The sequence below is a fragment of the Amyelois transitella genome, chromosome 7 (genome assembly GCF_032362555.1).
Source record: "Amyelois transitella isolate CPQ chromosome 7, ilAmyTran1.1, whole genome shotgun sequence".
NCBI classification, from domain to species: Eukaryota; Metazoa; Arthropoda; class Insecta; order Lepidoptera; family Pyralidae; genus Amyelois; species Amyelois transitella.
In genome coordinates, this window is record NC_083510.1 from 11478208 (window position 1) to 11496240 (window position 18033).

Genomic DNA, 18033 nt, shown 5'->3' on the forward strand with positions numbered 1-18033 from the left:
TTTGACAAGGACAAGCCTTGGTTGTTATGGTACCGCCATAATGAGCATGCTGAATTGCAACATCAATTATAAATATGGCATTATACTGTACGTCCGAGAATCCGTCCGCGTAACATAAAAAAAACAATCCTTTTAAATTCCCTTAACACTTAAGGACACCTACCTGTCAAATTTCCAGTCTTAAGACCTACCTATTTATTTATTCACATACATACATACAATCACGTCTATATACCTTGCGGGGTAGACAGAGCCAACAGTCTTGAAAAGAGTGATAGGCTACGTTCAGCTATTTGGCTTTATGATGGAATTAAGATTCAAATAGTGACAGGTTGTTAGCCCATCGCCTAAAAGAAGAATCCCAAGTTTATAAGCCTATCCCTTAGTTGCCTTTATTTACTTATGTACACAAAATTATATACAGGTGCATTTAAAACAGTAATTCTAGTACAAAGGTACTACCTAGGTGACGCACAACACAACGCGTTGATATAAAAGTTAATAAGTCAATCAAAGTAATTTTTTACATATTCAAAAAGATAAAAGTAGTAACTACTTTAGATATGCTTCTCAGATTATATTAAATATCTCAAATAGTGGCGATGTCTTGCATAATTGGTACTTTCACGAACTGATATTTGTTTAGTTTTTCTGTTGTTCCCGGCACCATTAGAAAAAAGAAAAGGACCACTCCATCTCTTTCCCACAGATGTCGTAAAAGGCGACTAAGGGATAGGCTTATAAACTTGGGCTTGGCTAAGCGTGGCCTATCAGTCTTTTCAAGACTGGTGGCTCTGTCTACCCCGCTAGGGATAAAGACGTGATAATATGTATGTATGTGTGTTATTTTTCCTAGTTTTAATTGCTAAATGACGCATTCTTTGTTCCTATAGCTAATATAAAAAATTACAGCAGTGTAAAACAACTATGAAAAAAACAATCATTTTTCACATTAAAAAAGAAATCATTATGCAAGCACACACTCACCTCGATGATGATGAGTCATGACGATCGCCAGTGGGCACTCGTCGTCCTCCAGTATGTATTCAGAGTTGTCTGTCGTGTCCACCTTGTATGGAAATAAATATGTATGAAAATACCTTTAATTTTAATCTATCTGTACTAATATATTATAAAGCTGAAGAGTTTGTTTGAACGCGCTTATCTCAGGAACTACTGGTTCGAATTGAAAAATTCTTTATGTGTTGAATAGACCATTTATCGAGGAAGGCTTTAGGCTATATAACATCACGCTGCAACTTTTAGGAGCGAAGAAATAATGGAATATGTGAAAGAAAACGGGGAAAATTATTCATCCTTGAGGGCTTCAATGATGCCCAAAATAACTATTCCACGCGGACGAAGTCGCGGCAACTGCTAGTTGTATATTATTATAATCAAACTATATACATACAAATGATCACGTCTATATCCCTTGCAATGTAGACAGAGCCAATAGTCTTGAAAAGAGTGATGGGCCACGTTCAGCTATTTGGCTTTAAGATAGAATTGTGATTCAAATAGTGACAGGTTGCTAGCCCATTGCCTTAAAGAATATGCCAACCTGTCACTTTATACTAATCTCAATTCTATCAGTAAGCTAAATAACTGAACGTGGTCTATCAGTATTATCAAGACTGTTGCGACTGTTGAGACGTGATTATATGTATGTATACGACGGCCTCTGTGGCGCAGCGGTAGTACGCTTGTCTGTATCACCAGAGGTCCCGGGTTCGAATCCCGGTCGAGGCATGATGAGAAAAGAACTTTCTCTGATTGGCCTGGGTCTTGGATGTTTATCTATATAAGTATTTATTATAAAATAAAGTATCGTTGAGTTAGTATCTCGTAACACGAGTCTCGAACTTACTTCGAGACTAACTCAATCTGTGTAATGCGTCCCGTATATATTTATTTGTTTATACCTGCACGATGCAGTAGTGGCGCGGGTCGTGGCGGGCCAGCCCGTACTTGTCCAGCATCTCGCGCAGCACGCCCGCCGCGCTGTCGCGCACCGACACCAGCAGCGTCTTGTACGGCACGTCCGCGCACAGCGACGACCCGTAGATCTTCAGCGTGCCGCCTATAATGGGGGGGGAAAACATACATACATACATATGGTCACGTCTATATACATTGCGGGGTAGACAGAGCCAACAGGCTTGAAAAGACTGAATGGCCCCGTTCAGCTATTTGGCTTAATGATAGAATTGAGATTCAAATAGTGACAGGTTGCTAGCCCATCGCCTAAAAAAAGAATCCCAAGTTTGTAAGCCTATTCCTTAGTCGCCTTTTATGACATCCATGGGAAAGAGATGGAGTGGTCCTATTCTTTTTTGTATTGGTGCCGGGAACTACACGGCATTAAATTATCTTTATTGCCCATAAAAAAATACATAAGCGTAGGCTTATTAACTTGGGATTCTTCTTTTAGGCGATGGACTAGCAACCTATCGATATTTGAATCTCATTTCTATCATCAAGCCAAACAGCTGAACGTTGCTTATCAGTGTTTCAAGACTGTTGGCTCTGTCTACCCCGCAAGTGATAGACATGATTTTATGTATGTATGTAAAAAATACATATGTAGTAGATACATACATTATGAATATGTTGTCACAAAGGCAAACTTATCGCTAAGCAATCTCTTCCAGGCGACCTTTGGGTAGTGAAAGGTAGGTAGGTGGTAGGGAAAATCAACCATAAACATCATTTATATCTCTTTTATAGCATACATACATATAATCACGTCTATCGGGTTGCGGGGTAGACAGGGCTAACAGTCTGATAGACCATGTTCTCAGCTGTTTGGTTTAATGATAGAATTGTCAAATGTTACTATTTGAATCTCAATTCTGGCAAGGGTTATAGACGTGATGATATTAATGTTTGACGGCCTCTGTGGCGCAGCGGTAGTGCGCTTGTCTGTGTCATCGGAGGTCCCGGGTTCGAATCCCGGCCAGGGCGTGATGAGAAACGAACTTTCTCTGATTGGCCTGGGTCTTGGATGTTTATCTATATACGTATTTATTACAAAATATAGTATCGTTGAGTTAGTATCTCGTAACACAAGTTTCGAACTTACTTCGAGGCTAACTCAATCTGTGTAATATGTCAAAAAAAATAATATGTATGTATGATTACAGGGGAGGAGAAGATTCCTATAAAAATATTACTTGACAAACTCATCAAAGGAATCGTAAGTATTATTGTTTATAAGTACGTAAGACAAAAACCATACAATGTGGACAAAATAAATGTTACAAAGTGGAGAACAGTGGCGAAGGCAGAAATTTTAATTGGTAAGTTACTGCCTAAGGATCTCAAAGAGTACCTACCAGTGTCGGGGCCGCCATCTTTCGACCGGAACTGCTGCAGCTTCCGCTCCAACTTCTGCTGCCTGCGCCGGCGCATCACCGCCTCGGGGTTGCTGATGCTGCGTGTGAACGACGTCTCTGGTAATTCTGGAAAAATTATTAGTTATTTTACCCTAAATTGGGATTTGTTTGGGTGTAGTTTTTAGTATATTTAAGTTGGTAAAGTTTACGTTACAGCCCGGTCAATGAAGATTACAATGTAATCGGTGATGCAAGATTTTTATATTGTTATTATATTTCATATATATAATGTATTTATTTGAATTACTACACACACCAAATACGTGGCCATTCAGTCTTTTCAAGACTTTTGGCTCTGTCTACCCCGCAAGGGATATAGACGTGACCATATGTATGTATGTACCAAATACAACGTACGACATAAAATGACATCCAGGGAAGTTCAAGACGAAATCTATGGTGGAAAATAAATTCACTTGCAAAGTCAATATAAGACATTGCTTTATAGTCTGTTTACAACCTACACAGCCGAAATGTCGCAAATGCAGGCCGAAATGATCATGGCTGGACGTCGCAAAAGATGATATGCGAGCCGATAAGACTGAAATGCGAGGACGCCGAAAACCGGACCAAGTGGAGAGAGAAGTCGGAAGGCGGACCCCGGGCCCCGATAGACTTCTGTGGTGGGTGCGACCGGGAACACGCAGAGATGAGAGAGAAACCAACTTACAGCTGAAATGTCTGTGCGTACTAGCAAAAATTTAACATGTATGTTCCAAGGGACTTTTGCGACCAGTAAGAGAGGATTTCCCGAAATGACCGAGGGAACGGATATTAATGCCTTTTCTTTTTATTAACTAAAGCTGCTTTTTCTGAAATTTAAATAATATAAGAACGCGTTCTTATGTTTTAAATAAATTTGAAAAACAATCCCATGGATATCGTTAGCTTACTTACTTAGCTTGGGATTCTTTTTCAGGCGATGGGCTAGCAACTTGTCACTGTTTGAGTCTCAATTCTATCATAAAGCCAAACAGCTGAACGTGGCCTATCATTGTTTTCGAAACTGTAGGCTTTGTCTACCTCGCAAGGGATATAGACGTGATTATATATATGTATGTATGTATCACCTGTGTAAAGTTTCTCAGCGACCGGTCGATTCTCATCGTTGGTATCAGATTTCAGTCTGGACAGTTTCTCCTTCTTCTTCAGCTCTTTCTTCTCCCGCTTGGACAGTTTCCGCTTGAAATTCTGATCGCCCTTCTCGTTCGCCGCCGGCGCAGGTGCCTGGAACATAAATTAAATTTCATCAATTCAATACAATCAAACTCTTAACATTGTTTCTTAGAAAATCCTACTACTATTATAAAGGCGAAAGTTTGTATGGATGTTTGTTACTCTTTCACGCAAAAACTGCTGAACCGATTACCATGAAATTTGGTATGTAGGTAGCTGAAGACCCAGAATAACACATAGGCTACTTTTTATCCCAGAGTTCCCGCGGGATTGATAGGGTTTCCATGCGGACGAAGTCGCGGGCGGCCTCTAGTCTTATATAAAATTCTCGTGTCACAATGTTCGTTCCTGTACTTTTCCGAAACGGCTTGACCGATTCTCATGAAATTTTGTAAGCATATTGAGTAGGTCCGAGAATCAGCCAACATCTATGATGTCCACGCTTAACATGTTTTTAACTAGAAATTACTTAAAATATGGCAAAACAACGTTTACCGGGACAGCTAGTAATAATATAGATTATACACAGGTGGAATAAAAACAAAACCTACATTTTTTTTGGATTATGGATTCTCTGGCATGTCTTCTGTCATCATCGGTTCTGAACTCTTGCAGCACAAAGATACTGATACACATTTACATACATACATACATAAAATTACGCCTTTTTCCCGGAGGACTCTTATATGCATTCAGAGTTGACCGGATAGTAAAAAAGAGGTAATACCTCATTGTTGGTGAGACACTTAAGCAGGAACCTCCCCTCCCTGTCGTCCGCGTGCCAGTTGAGCTGCACCAGTAGTGGTTTCTCGTGGGGCTCCAGTTTCCTCTCGTCATCCGGCCCGTGCGTCTCCCACAAGGAGTAGGAGCCCAAAGACAGCATGCGCATGTCCGGGCGGAATTTCTCGATCAGCGTTTCTGGAAATAAAGTAAGAAGTTCGTTATAGCTTTCATACATAAAATCACGCCTCTTTCCAGGAGGGGTGGGCAGAGACTACCTCTTTCCACTTGCCACGATCTCTGCATACTTCCTTCGCTTCATCCACATTCATAACTCTCTTCATACAAGCTCGGCTGTTTCGGGTACTTTTGACCTGACCCTTTACCATTATAGCTTTTATTTGTATAAGATTTACACTTTTGTCTTTCAGTCACCTCGTCATATCAGGTGGACTTTTTGGTCGAAAATAACACCGATTGTAAAACCACTGGATACGCTCAGATTATGACGAAACGTCAAAACCATTTTTTTTTTTGGCTAAATTTCTCTCAACTTCTGCACCCAAATCTATTATCGTGAATTTAACCCTAAAATATCTTAATTAGTTGAGATAACTCGTATGACCCGCACAGTATCGTTAACATATTTAATTAACCCAAATAATCGACGTTTGACCGGCATATTGGCCGCCTTTTGATAACCTCCCGTCTCTATGATTGACTGCTGTGAAATTTAATTAAGTTTGTAATTCAAACAGTTCCAATGAAGCGCCATTGTTGCATTTGGTCGTCATGGCATCTTGATTCAATTTTAAATTTGGGTCATAGTGGTTAGTTTACGAGCTCTCACTTTCTTTTCTTACATGAGTTTTATTTCATACTAGCTGTGCCCGCAACTTCGTCAGCGAGGAATAGTTATTTTGGGCATCATTGAATCCCTCAAGGATTGAAGAATTTTCTCCTTATAGTTACTGTGTTATGTTATAGCCTAAAGCCTTCCTCGATACATAGTCTATTCAACGCAAAAAGAATTTTCAGTAGTTCCTGAGATTAGCGCGTTCAAACAAACAAACAAACAAACTCTTCAGCTTTATAATATTAGTAAAGATTAGTCGGTACTAGTTTATAGCCCTTTAACTTGAAAATTCTATCAACATATCCTCTATGCTTTTTAAATTTCCTTGCAAGGCTAAATATAACGTTATTTGCTAAGCATAATGGAAGCTGTACACAATAAAAATAAACAGCAACAATTATACGGGGCCCATTAAAGAGTTGAGGGATATGAGTGTAATCACTTTTGATTGTCTATTACATGCGATGTGTGGGGTTACAGTTATGTGCACAGTTCATGTTTTATTGCTTGTAGATTCCGTATTAAAACCATTATTTACACTACGAAATTGAATTCATTTTAAGTGCCGGTGGTCTAATCGACGAGATACCCGGTTAAAATACGTGTTGCGCATAAAGGGTCAGGTCAAAAGTATAAGTAGTAAGTAAGTTATGAATGTGGATGAAGCAAAGAAAGTATGCAGAGATCGTGGCAAGTGGAAAGAGGTAGTCTCTGTCTACCCCTCCGGGAAAGAGGCGTGATTTTATGTATGTATGGTGCGCATAAAGGCACAGGTTGGAATCCCAACTCGACCATTTACACCAATGACATTTATCATAGTTATGTACATTAGTTTGTGAGAGGAAACATTGAGAGAAAACCTGCACATTCAGGCAACTGGTTGTGTCCAACCATGATCCAATTCGGGTTAGGTTCCTCTTTAGGGTTAGGTTTACAAATTTGCAGAGGTCAAATCGAAGTCGCTTCGTGTAAAAATCTGACTCACCCAATCCAGGATCCATAGTCAAGGGCCGGTTACCCGGGACTCCTCTCCAGGGTGGCGAGGATGTAACCAGGAGAAAAATCTAGCTTAAATAAACAGCCTTTTATTACCTATGACATCGCTGACGGTGGCATCGGACGCCACTCGGATGCACTTTGTGGCTATCTTCTGTCCAGAGTCTTGGAAGTAGAAACGCATCACGCCGTGGAACTCCAAATTCTGCAACGTATATTGGATTATATTTTTATAAAATTTTCACCTTTTTATATACATATGTATAAAAAATAAAATTTCTATAGTTCCCTAAATTCAATTCATTTCCAAAATATGAGTCCCTAAAACATTGTTTTTTATCCTCGAGAGAAAGCTACTTTTTTTAGATAAAATTTTTTTTACTGTATTTATTATTGTGTCAGAAGGAACAAACAACTTTTATCTTTGTTTAGCGTCTCCAGTAAAATTATGAGAATCATTCTTATCTCAGTAAACTCATTCTTAACGAGATAAGGGACAATGTACACGAAGATAAAGTATGCAAAATATTTACTAAGATTTTATTACTTGACTCATGTACTTGCAGCGACATGACGAACGCAAAAGAAACTTTATAAAGAGTGATAATATGCTTAGTCAAACCGTTTTGGCTCGTAAAACTTGAAAACAGAAAGAATTAGTAGTAGTAGAAAAAAAAACAAAAGCAAAATCTTATTGAAACGCCTTTATTTGCCTATATGAGAGATAGAATGCCCTTATTTAATATTTAATTTTATTTAATTCTACAAAAGGAATTCTACATCAATCTTTTCGATCTTTTTCTTCTTATGATTTCAACGTATTTTATTTTGTGTTAGTATATTTTCTGTTACTATATTTTAAGTATTACCGCGAAGGTAGTGGGCAACACGCTTGTAATTAAATATTCTGTCTTATTTCCAACCTACAGTTTGAACCCATCGGTATTGCCAACTACAAAATTTTGGCATACCATACGGTGAATTGATGGTTAAACCTCGAATGATGCTGAAATACAGAGTTAGCTGGACTATTTATAGTCCGCTTCTCACAGTCATATTTAATTTGGTCACGATATAATCCACCATGCAGTTTCGACATTTCGCTACAGTCATTGTTTTGTAAATAACCGTAAGGTTTCGTAGAAATGCCGTATGATTTGTTATATGATATGTCGTTTGGATACAAATGTAAGAAGGCGGTCCTTGGGAAAAAAAAACCATAAGAGCACGCTAACTTTCAGGAATAAGATAGTTATTTATTTATTTAAACTTCATTGCTCACCTGCTTAACTCTAAGGACAAAATCAATTGTAAATTCAATTGGAAACAAAATCTTGTAAGACAATCAATATAGTAAGACTCAAACAGGACACAATGAGTTTCATCTCACTTTACAGGGTATGAACCCGCGTTCCTGAGCCAAAAGCGACCACCACCACGAAACCACTGAACCTACTTACAACATTACATACATACATACATACTTACAACTGCTTATTATTACACTAGCGACCCGCCCCGGCTTCGCACGGGTGCAAAATTCGGAAAAAATTATACATTAAAACCTTCCTCTTGAATCACTCTACCTGTTACAAAAAACCGCATCAAAATCCGTTGCGTAATTTTAAAGAATTAAGCATACAGACAAACAGACTAAAATAGCGACTTTGTTTTATACTATGTAGTGATTTTGCATTCATCCCACGGGAAGGCGTATTGTTTTAACGCATAATGGGATTCCGACGCACTCACTCATCGGTTCGACGCTAAAATAATTATTCATCGTACGGGAACAATCGCAAGGTGAACTTGCAGTGGGCTTATATCGTATATCGGAATTCCCAGTTGGGAATTTGATACGTATGTACTGTCATGTTGATTGTGATTGGTAGATACATACATACATAATATAATCACGTCTATATCCCTTGCGGGGTAGACAGAGCCAACAGTCTTGTAAAGACTGACAGGTAGGAATGTGAAAAAAAAATCGATTATGGAAAAAATCGATTTAAAATCGATTTTTTTAAAGTAAAAATCGATTTTTTTACGCGATTTTTTTAAAATTAATAATCGATTAAAAATCGATTTTTATAATCATACAATAAATGCACTCCGACATTACGTTTTTGTCTTCTGGCTTGGAGCCCGGAACGCGAACTGCCAAAGAATACTATCATAGCTCCATAATATTACATTAACGCCATCTTTGCATTCTTTCTGTGCTCTTAAAACAGTTTAGATGATTAATTTACTTTATACACGGCCTCTGTGGCGCAGCGGTAGTACGCTTGTCTGTGACACCTGAGGTCCCGGGTTCGAATCCCGGTCAGGGCATGATGAGAAAAGAACTTTTTCTGATTGGCTTGGGTCTTGGATGTTTATCTATATAAGTATTTATTAAAAAATTATAGTATCGTTGAGTTAGCATCTCGTAACACAAGTCTCGAACTTACTTCGAGGCAAACTCAATCTGTGTAATTTGTCTCGTATACATTTATATTTATTTATTTATTTAATCAAAAATTCTCTAGATAGAATTAGTAGGAAGTAGTTTCTATTGTTTATTTTTAATGAATAAATCTATTGATATAATTTATATGGCGTTTATTTTGACATAAATTGAAAAATTAGGAAAAATCTATCAATATAATAAAATCGATTATTTTCTTAAGAAAAATCGATTATTTGTTAATCGATTTTTCATACTTAAAAAATAAATCGATTATATAAAAATCGATTTTTTATCAGCAATGTCACATCCCTACTGACAGGCCACGTTCAGCTACTTGGCTCAATAATAGAATTGAGATTCAAATAGTGACAGGTTGCTAGCCCATCGGCTAAAAGGAGAATCCCAAGTCCCATTATCCCTTAGTCGCCTTTTACGACATCCATGGGAAACAGATGGTGTGGTCCTATTCTTGTTTCTATTGGTGCCGGGAACCACACGGCACATTGGTCGATAAGATTAATTTATTCGCAAAAACAATTGTTCCCATTATTTCCTTGCTCCTTATAGTTGCAGCGTGATGTTATATTGCCTAAAGCCTTACAAGATAAATGGTCTATTCAATGCAAAAATAATTTTCCAATTCTAACAAGTATTTCCTGAGATTAGCGCGTTCAAACAAACAAACTCTTTAGCTTTATAATATTAGCATAGATTTTCAGCAAAGAAACATTTGCTGTTGCAAGTCCTAGATATTAAAAATCATTACGAGGCATATCTCCTACTCATTCCGCATAGTTGTTACCTAGTGCTACTCCAATAGTGTTTTATTTTATCCTAGTGTAGGTTAACGAGCGATAACAGAGATCCGGGGAAATGATAAGAGGATATAATTATAAGCTTAACTATTCACCGTGTAACCTTAACTTCAGACTTAGCGGTAATTACAAAGTTAAACAACTTGTTAACAGTTGGTAAGATTTAACTTCTCTTAAAAAATAATATATACATATGGTCACGTCTTTGTCCCTTGCAGGGTAGACAGAGCCAACAGTCTTGAAAAGACTAAATGGCCACGTTCAGCTATTAGTCTTAATGATAGTATTGAGATTCAAATAGTGACAGGTTGCTAACCCATCACCTAAAAAAGAATCCCAAGTTTGTAAGTCTATCCCTTAGTCGCGTTTTACGACATCCATAGGAAAGAGATGGACTGATCCTACTCTATTTTGTATTGGTGCCGGGAACCACACGGCAACTCTGTTTAATTTAATATATAAGCCAATTTGGCGCGTCACACTCTTTACCAGGTCAGTACATACTTTAGAATAACTACAATTAAACAACGGGTGGCACTAATACTGAACTAGGGCTGTATAAACATCAATATCTCATTACCACAGACAAAAAAAGGCAAATTTTAAAAGGGCGAGTTTTTAGGTGCTTTATAATGACGATAGACGGCTCAAAACTCAAGGTGCAAAATAGCAATAGGTGGTTAAGTCTGCAACAAGCTGTTTCATAAGGGCGCAGCACGTGCCGCGCGAGTCATACAAGTTACGAGTAATAAATAAATAAATATATACGGGACAAATTACACATATTGAGTTAGCCTCGTAGTAAGTTCGAGACTTGTGTTACGAGATACTAACTCAACGATACTAGATTTTATAATAAATTAAATACTAATATAGATAAACATCCAACACCCAGGCCAATCAGAAAAAGTTCTTTTCTCATCATGCCCTGACCAGAATTCGAATTTCGATCCCGGGACCTCTGGTGCAACAGACAAGCGTACTACCGCTGCGTATATCTCATTACCACAGACAAAAAAGGCAAATTTTAAAGGGCGAGTTTTTAGGTGCTTTATAATGACGATAGACGGTTCAAAACACAAGGTGCAAAATAGCAATAGGTGGTTAAGTCTGCAACAAGCTGTTTCATAAGGGCGCAGCGCGTGCCGCGCGAGTCATACGAGTTATGAATGTAAACGACGCCTTACAAGTCACATTGAGGCTCCGGCTTAATATTCTTAACATTTCCTTGCAAGTTATATCTTGTTAGTGTTACCTTCTATAATAGTACATACATACATACACACATGCAAACTTATAATCACGTGTTTTTCCCTTGCGAGGTAAACGGAGTCAACAGTCTTGAAAAGACAGATAGGCCACATTCAGCTGTTTGGCTCAATGATAAATTGAGATTCAAATAGTGACAGGTTGCTAGCCCATCGCCTAAAAGTAGAATCCCAAGTTATAAACTTAAAGCCTATCCTTTAATCACCTTTTACGGCATCCATGGGAAAGAAATGGAGTAGTCCATTCATTTTAATGGTAGGTATCGTTAAAAAAGGTAGTAAGCGTCACCTGCTTCTCTCATTATACAACTGCTTTTTGCATGTATACTGAGAGTAAATATTTTTATTTGTAAACAAATATAGTAGTTAACGTACAATACAGTTCAAGAAAATGTTACAATGACAACTTTGACCTGCCACTATAGCTTCGCCCTCAACATATCATAAATTACATCTGTAATCGCGGGAACCACGCTACTCACGTACACAAGTATGTAATTAAAATCTATGTTAATTATAACAGATTTGTAAGACGACCTCCTACGAGCAGTTGTCAGAATATGTAAGTGTTTATTTTTTTTTATGGCCGTGCTACAAAAATTAATTAATTAATAGTACCAACAGTTATTGTTTAGATCCGGAATCTTTCGAGAGTTAAGCATATCGTGAAACAGCTGCATTTTTCTTTTCAGTAACTATCGCTAGGATACTCTGTGCTAGTGCCGTGTGGTTCCCGGCACCAATACAAAAAAGAATGGGACCACTCCATCTCTTTCCCATGAATGTCGTAAAAGGCGACTAAGGGATAGGCTTACATACTTGGGATTCTTTTTAAGGCGATGGGCTAGCAACCTGTCACTATTTGAATCTCAATTCTATCTTAAAGCCAAATAGCTGAACGTGGCCTATCAGTCTTTACTTTTAGATTCTCTTTATTTTTAGATTTGAAATAATACCATATTAGTCATACTAGTTATGGTGTAATTTGTGTAGCTAGTTTAAATAGAAAGCCATATATAAAAGTGAATTGATCAATTCGCAGACCGTCTGCTGAAACGCCAACAGTAACTACATACTACCGCTTCCAAAGCGCATGTGTAGAAGCAGCGGCGGAACAAACTACACTACAGCAGTGTGCAATGAATTATCAGGTGTACCTACATGTAAGAAGGGAAACGTGTTTGTGAAATACAAAATATTGCATCCCGTTTATAATTACACACGTACATTTGTAATAACCACGCTTAATTTATACCGGTTCAGGAATAGAAGGGTACCGGAATGTCACGGTAGTAGTCCAAGATCCCAGAGCCGTAAGACACAACTTATTTTCTAAAGAATGGATCTTTCGATTCTCAGTAGTCTTTCATGTACTTTTAATACCTGCATGTTTGTGAGACTTGCCCAGTGACACCTGCGCAGGTACCAGGCGAGAAAGGTAACTAATAATCACAGTTACTTAACTTAAATTTTTATGACAGATTTTTATATATATTTTATAGACTATTAATCTGAAGTCATATCAGAGAAGTCAGACGCTTTCCATGCGCCAGAACTTTTATCAGACGCTTTAAAGCTCTATCAAAAAAAAAATAACTTAATTTATTTTTAAATGTCTGACTTTTATATATGTTATTCAGATAACTATTACAAAGTTGTATTAAATCAGTCAGACAGTTTGTAATGACCAAACACCCCTTAAACACAAGAATTACTCAGCCTCGAGTATGAGCGCGATAGCACAATGCGCATGCGCGTCAGAGTAAAATATCTAATATTTGAAAAGTACTTACTGTTTTCAATTTCATATTTTTGCATATCTATTCAAATACGATGAAATTTATAATTAAAATAATAATTAATCATTTTTAAAATAATATAATATATTGCATACTGTATATAAAAATAAAAATGTAAAAAAAAATTCTCTATTTGTTTCAGTCAAAATATTAAATGTACAGACAAAATATTTTTACCGTATGATTACAGTAGTATTTTGATTTTCAGTTTTTTTAATAAATACTCAAACAACACAAAAAAAAAATATTTTTAATAAAAATTAATATATATCTTGTTATTGTTGGGACTCTAACTCGGACCGCCAACTTCACAGTCTCACGCGCTAACCACTGGACCATCGAAGCCGTTGCGGTGGTGTCGAAATTAAAGTAGACTACATACATATGGTCACGTCTATATCCCTTGCGGGGTAGACAGAGCCAACAGTCTTGAAAAGACTAAATGGTCACGTTCAGCTATTTGGCTTAATGATAGAATTGAGATTCAAATAGTAATAGGTTGCTCGCCCATCGCCTAAAAAAGAATCCCAAGTTTGTAAGCCTATCCCTTAGTCGCCTTTCAATTATATTTATATGTTATAGGTTTACTATTACTATACTATTTTTTAATTGTTTATGATTTTATTTTTACGGAAAATTCTGCCAGCAACGACAATCGTAACTGATGATGAGGACGATGACTTGAGTGGACAGTATAGAGATTTAATAAATGATGAAAATTCAAATGATTATTTTGATGATGAAGATGATAAAGAGACAATAAAATAATTATTCAATTGATTAATCATAATTAATTATTTTTTTATTGGAATTATTATAATAGATATATTTTTTTAAATAAAATAAAAATCATTCTTTTTGAAAGTCTATTGCTACAAAAAAATTCATTTTCCCCTATTTATATGCAATATATTATATTATTTTAAAAATGATTAATTATTATTTTAATTATAAATTTCATCGTATTTGAAAAGATATGCAAAAATATGAAATTGAAAACAGTAAGTACTTTTCAAATATTAGATATTTTACTCTGACGCGCATGCGCATTGTGCTATCGCGCTCATACTCGAGGCTGAGTAATTCTTGTGTTTAAGGGGTGTTTGGTCATTACAAACTGTCTGACTGATTTAATACAACTTTGTAATAGTTATCTGAATAACATATATAAAAGTCAGACATTTAAAAATAAATTAAGTTAATTTTTTTTTGATAGAGCTTTAAAGCGTCTGACAAAAGTTCTGGCGCATGGAAAGCGTCTGACTTCTCTGATATGACTTCAGAGTAATAGTCTATAAAATATATATAAAAATCAGTCATAAAAATTTAAGTTAAGTAACTGTGATTTTAAGTTACCTTTCTCGCCTGGTACCTGCGCAGGTGTCACTGGGCAAGTCTCACAAACATGCAGGTATTAAAAGTACATGAAAGACTACTGAGAATCGAAAGATCCATTCTTTAGAAAATAAGTTGTGTCTTACGGCTCTGGGATCTTACTCTATAGCCGCATGTAATATTATCTGGTAACTGGTAACACGCAAACTAGTATTTTGCTAACTGTAAAGGACTGTGTGCAGTAAACTAGGTACATACATACATATAGTCACGTCTATATTCCTTGCGGGGTAGACAGAGCCAACAGACTAGTAAAGACTGAAAGGCCTCGTTCAGCTGTTTGTTTTAATGATAGAATTGAGATTCAAGTAGCGACAGGTTGCTAGCCCTTCGCTAAAAAAAAGAATCTCAAATTTGTAAGCCTATCCCTTAGTCGCCTTTTACGATATCCATTGGAAAGAGATGGAGCGGTCCTATTCTTTTTTTTTGTATTGGTCCCGGGAACCACACGGCACTAAACTAGGTACAAAGGTGTACACATGCACTCATTAATATCCCCAAACCTATCATCAGGAGGAACGTAGACACAAATAAACATACATACACACCATCACGCCTGTCTCCCATTGGAGTAGGCAGAGACTATGGATTTCCAATTGCTACGATCCTTACAGACCTCTCCCGCTTCCTACACACTCATTACTCTTTTCATGCTTATTCGACGATTCGAATACTCCTAACATCTCCCATTTTAAAGACATTCGAAATTTGTTCCTTGAAAATTCGACGCGGCCGGCCCTGTCCTACTTTTACAGTCAGCTCTGCTTTATAAATTCCTTTCATTAGTCTGTCCTCATCCATTCTCTCTACATGAGTCGCCAATAGAAAAAGAATAGGACCACTCCATCTCTTTCCCATGGATGTACGTAAAAGACGACTAAGACAGGCTTATAAACCTGGGATTCTTCTTTGAGGGGGATGCCCCGTGCCAAAAGATTTCAGTACACAAAAATGTGGAATTTAATCACCCAGATGACCCAAAGTGGAATAAACCTAACGGGTGACTATATCTCGTTGGGTTTGCTCAACTCGAATACACCTTAGCACACAAACTATAAAAAACTTCGCCAAAAGCGAGATTCCCTGATATTTGTAGGGGACTTGGAGCCCCATGAAGAAACTATAATAGAGTGACCATACATCGATGGGCTCAGCTCAAGCACACACACTACTTATACTATGCATGCGAAGAACTGGACCTCCCGAAATTTTCAGGGTGGGCAAACCTTGAAAAACCCTCACCACTTCCCTGATATTTGTAGGGAGCTTGGAGCTTACTTATACTATGCATGCGCAGAACCGGACCTCTCGAAATTATTAGGGTAAGCAAACCTTGAATAGCCATATAAAAAAACCGTATAAGAGTGACCTCCTACCTCTTTGGGCTCGCTCAGCTCGAACAGGTCATCAAACTCCTTTCATCAAGCTTAATATTATGCACGCGAAGAACGGGACCTCCCGAAGTTTTTGGGGTGGGCAAACCTTGAAAAAGCCTATAAGAGTGACCTCCTACCTCGTTGGGCTCGCTCAGCTGGATCAGGTCAAGTCGGTTGGCGTTCCACTGCTGTATCATGTTGCGCTTGTCCGCCGCGTCTATCCTGCCACCTCATCAAACTCCTCTCTTTAGTCTGTCCTCATCCATTCCCTGATATTTGTAGGGAGCTTGGAGCTTACTTATACTATGCATGCGAAGAACCGGACCTCCCGAAATTTTTTGGGTAAGCAAACCTTGAAAACCCCTCATCCATTCCCTGATATTTGTAGGGAGCTTGAAGCTAACTTATACTATGCACGCGAAGAACCGGACGTCCCGAAATTTTTAGGGTGGGCAAACCTTGAAAAACCCTCACTCATTCCCTGATATTTGTAGGGAGCTTGGAGCTTACTTATACTATACATACGAAGAACGGGACCTCCCGAAGTTTTTGGGGTGGGCAAACTTTTAAAAAACCATATAACAGTGACCTCCTACCTCGTTGGGCTCGCTCAGCTCGAACAGGTCAAGCCGGTTGGCGTTCCACTGCTGTATCATGTTGCGGAGCGCCTCGCGCTCCAGCATGCGCTTGTCCGCCGCGTCCATCTTGTCACCTCATCAAGTCCGCCTGGAAAAAGAGGAAATAATTCTTTAAAATCATTCATTCTTATGAATATTATATATGTAGTATGTGTGGCTTCCGTCACTTTAGAATAGAGCCACTCCGTATCTTTCCCATGGATGTCGTAAAATGCGACTTAGGAAGAAATAGGCTTATTAACTTGGGAATTCTCTTGATGGCTCTCTATTCGAATCTCAATTCCATCATTAAGCAATACAGCTGAACTGTCAGTTTTATTCAAGACTGTTGGCTCTGTCTACTCCGGAAGGGATAAAGACGTGATTATATGTATGTATGCACCATTGATTTGTTAATTAAGGCAATAGTAGACCTATTCGTTACGATCCAGATTTACTCAACTTCTGTCCTTAAGTTTGATAGGTAAAAATTGTTTATGAGGCAAATGTTAATAATGTGTAAATAATCCCTATAAATCCGAAACTAACTCTGTCTGTCTGTTATGCTTTCACTCCTAAACCACTGCACCGATTTTGATAAAATTTGGTACATAGATAAAAGTTGACGCTGAGGCTCACAAAGTAAGCTACTTTTTATTGCGAAAAATTAACCACTTGGCCGAAATAAACTAAAGCTAGTGTTTAAACAAAAAAATACTGATGAAATGGAAAAGCATTGTGCAAGAATTGTACGAGTAATGATTGCAAGTTCCCTTGAACCGATGGGAACTCGGTATCTAATCGACAACAATATTGGCATACCGATGACTCAATCGGTATATTATCTTCCGATTCATAAAGAGACTTTGACAACGTAACAAATAAACAAGTATGTGTTTATTAACTTTTCTCTCCGTCTTCCTTAAATGAATGAAAGTCAATGTCTTATTACTATTAACATTTTTAGCCCGAAGAAATTGAATGTAAAGAAGGTAGGCTCCATACAATGTGACTTAGTCTCACATCATAATAACATATGTACATACATATATCACTAGATACTCTTACTTAATCCTGGATCCATGGTCAAAGTCATACCTCGGGCTCCTCTCCAGAGACGTGAGGATGCAACCGGGACTAAAAGCCAGGTGGAAGAAGATAC

General features: G+C 37.7%; 1 protein-coding gene across 1 annotated transcript in view; it reads right to left on the minus strand.

Moving 5' to 3' along the window:
- LOC106130215 (afadin) overlaps positions 1–18033 on the minus strand; it is a 129146-nt gene that overhangs the window by 79162 nt on the left and 31951 nt on the right. The window contains 7 exon segments of the mRNA XM_060944919.1: positions 988–1069; positions 1926–2083; positions 3339–3464; positions 4469–4625; positions 5302–5492; positions 7243–7351; positions 16851–16980. Of these exon segments, the coding sequence (XP_060800902.1) occupies positions 988–1069; positions 1926–2083; positions 3339–3464; positions 4469–4625; positions 5302–5492; positions 7243–7351; positions 16851–16958 (931 nt within the window). The 5' untranslated portion in view covers positions 16959–16980.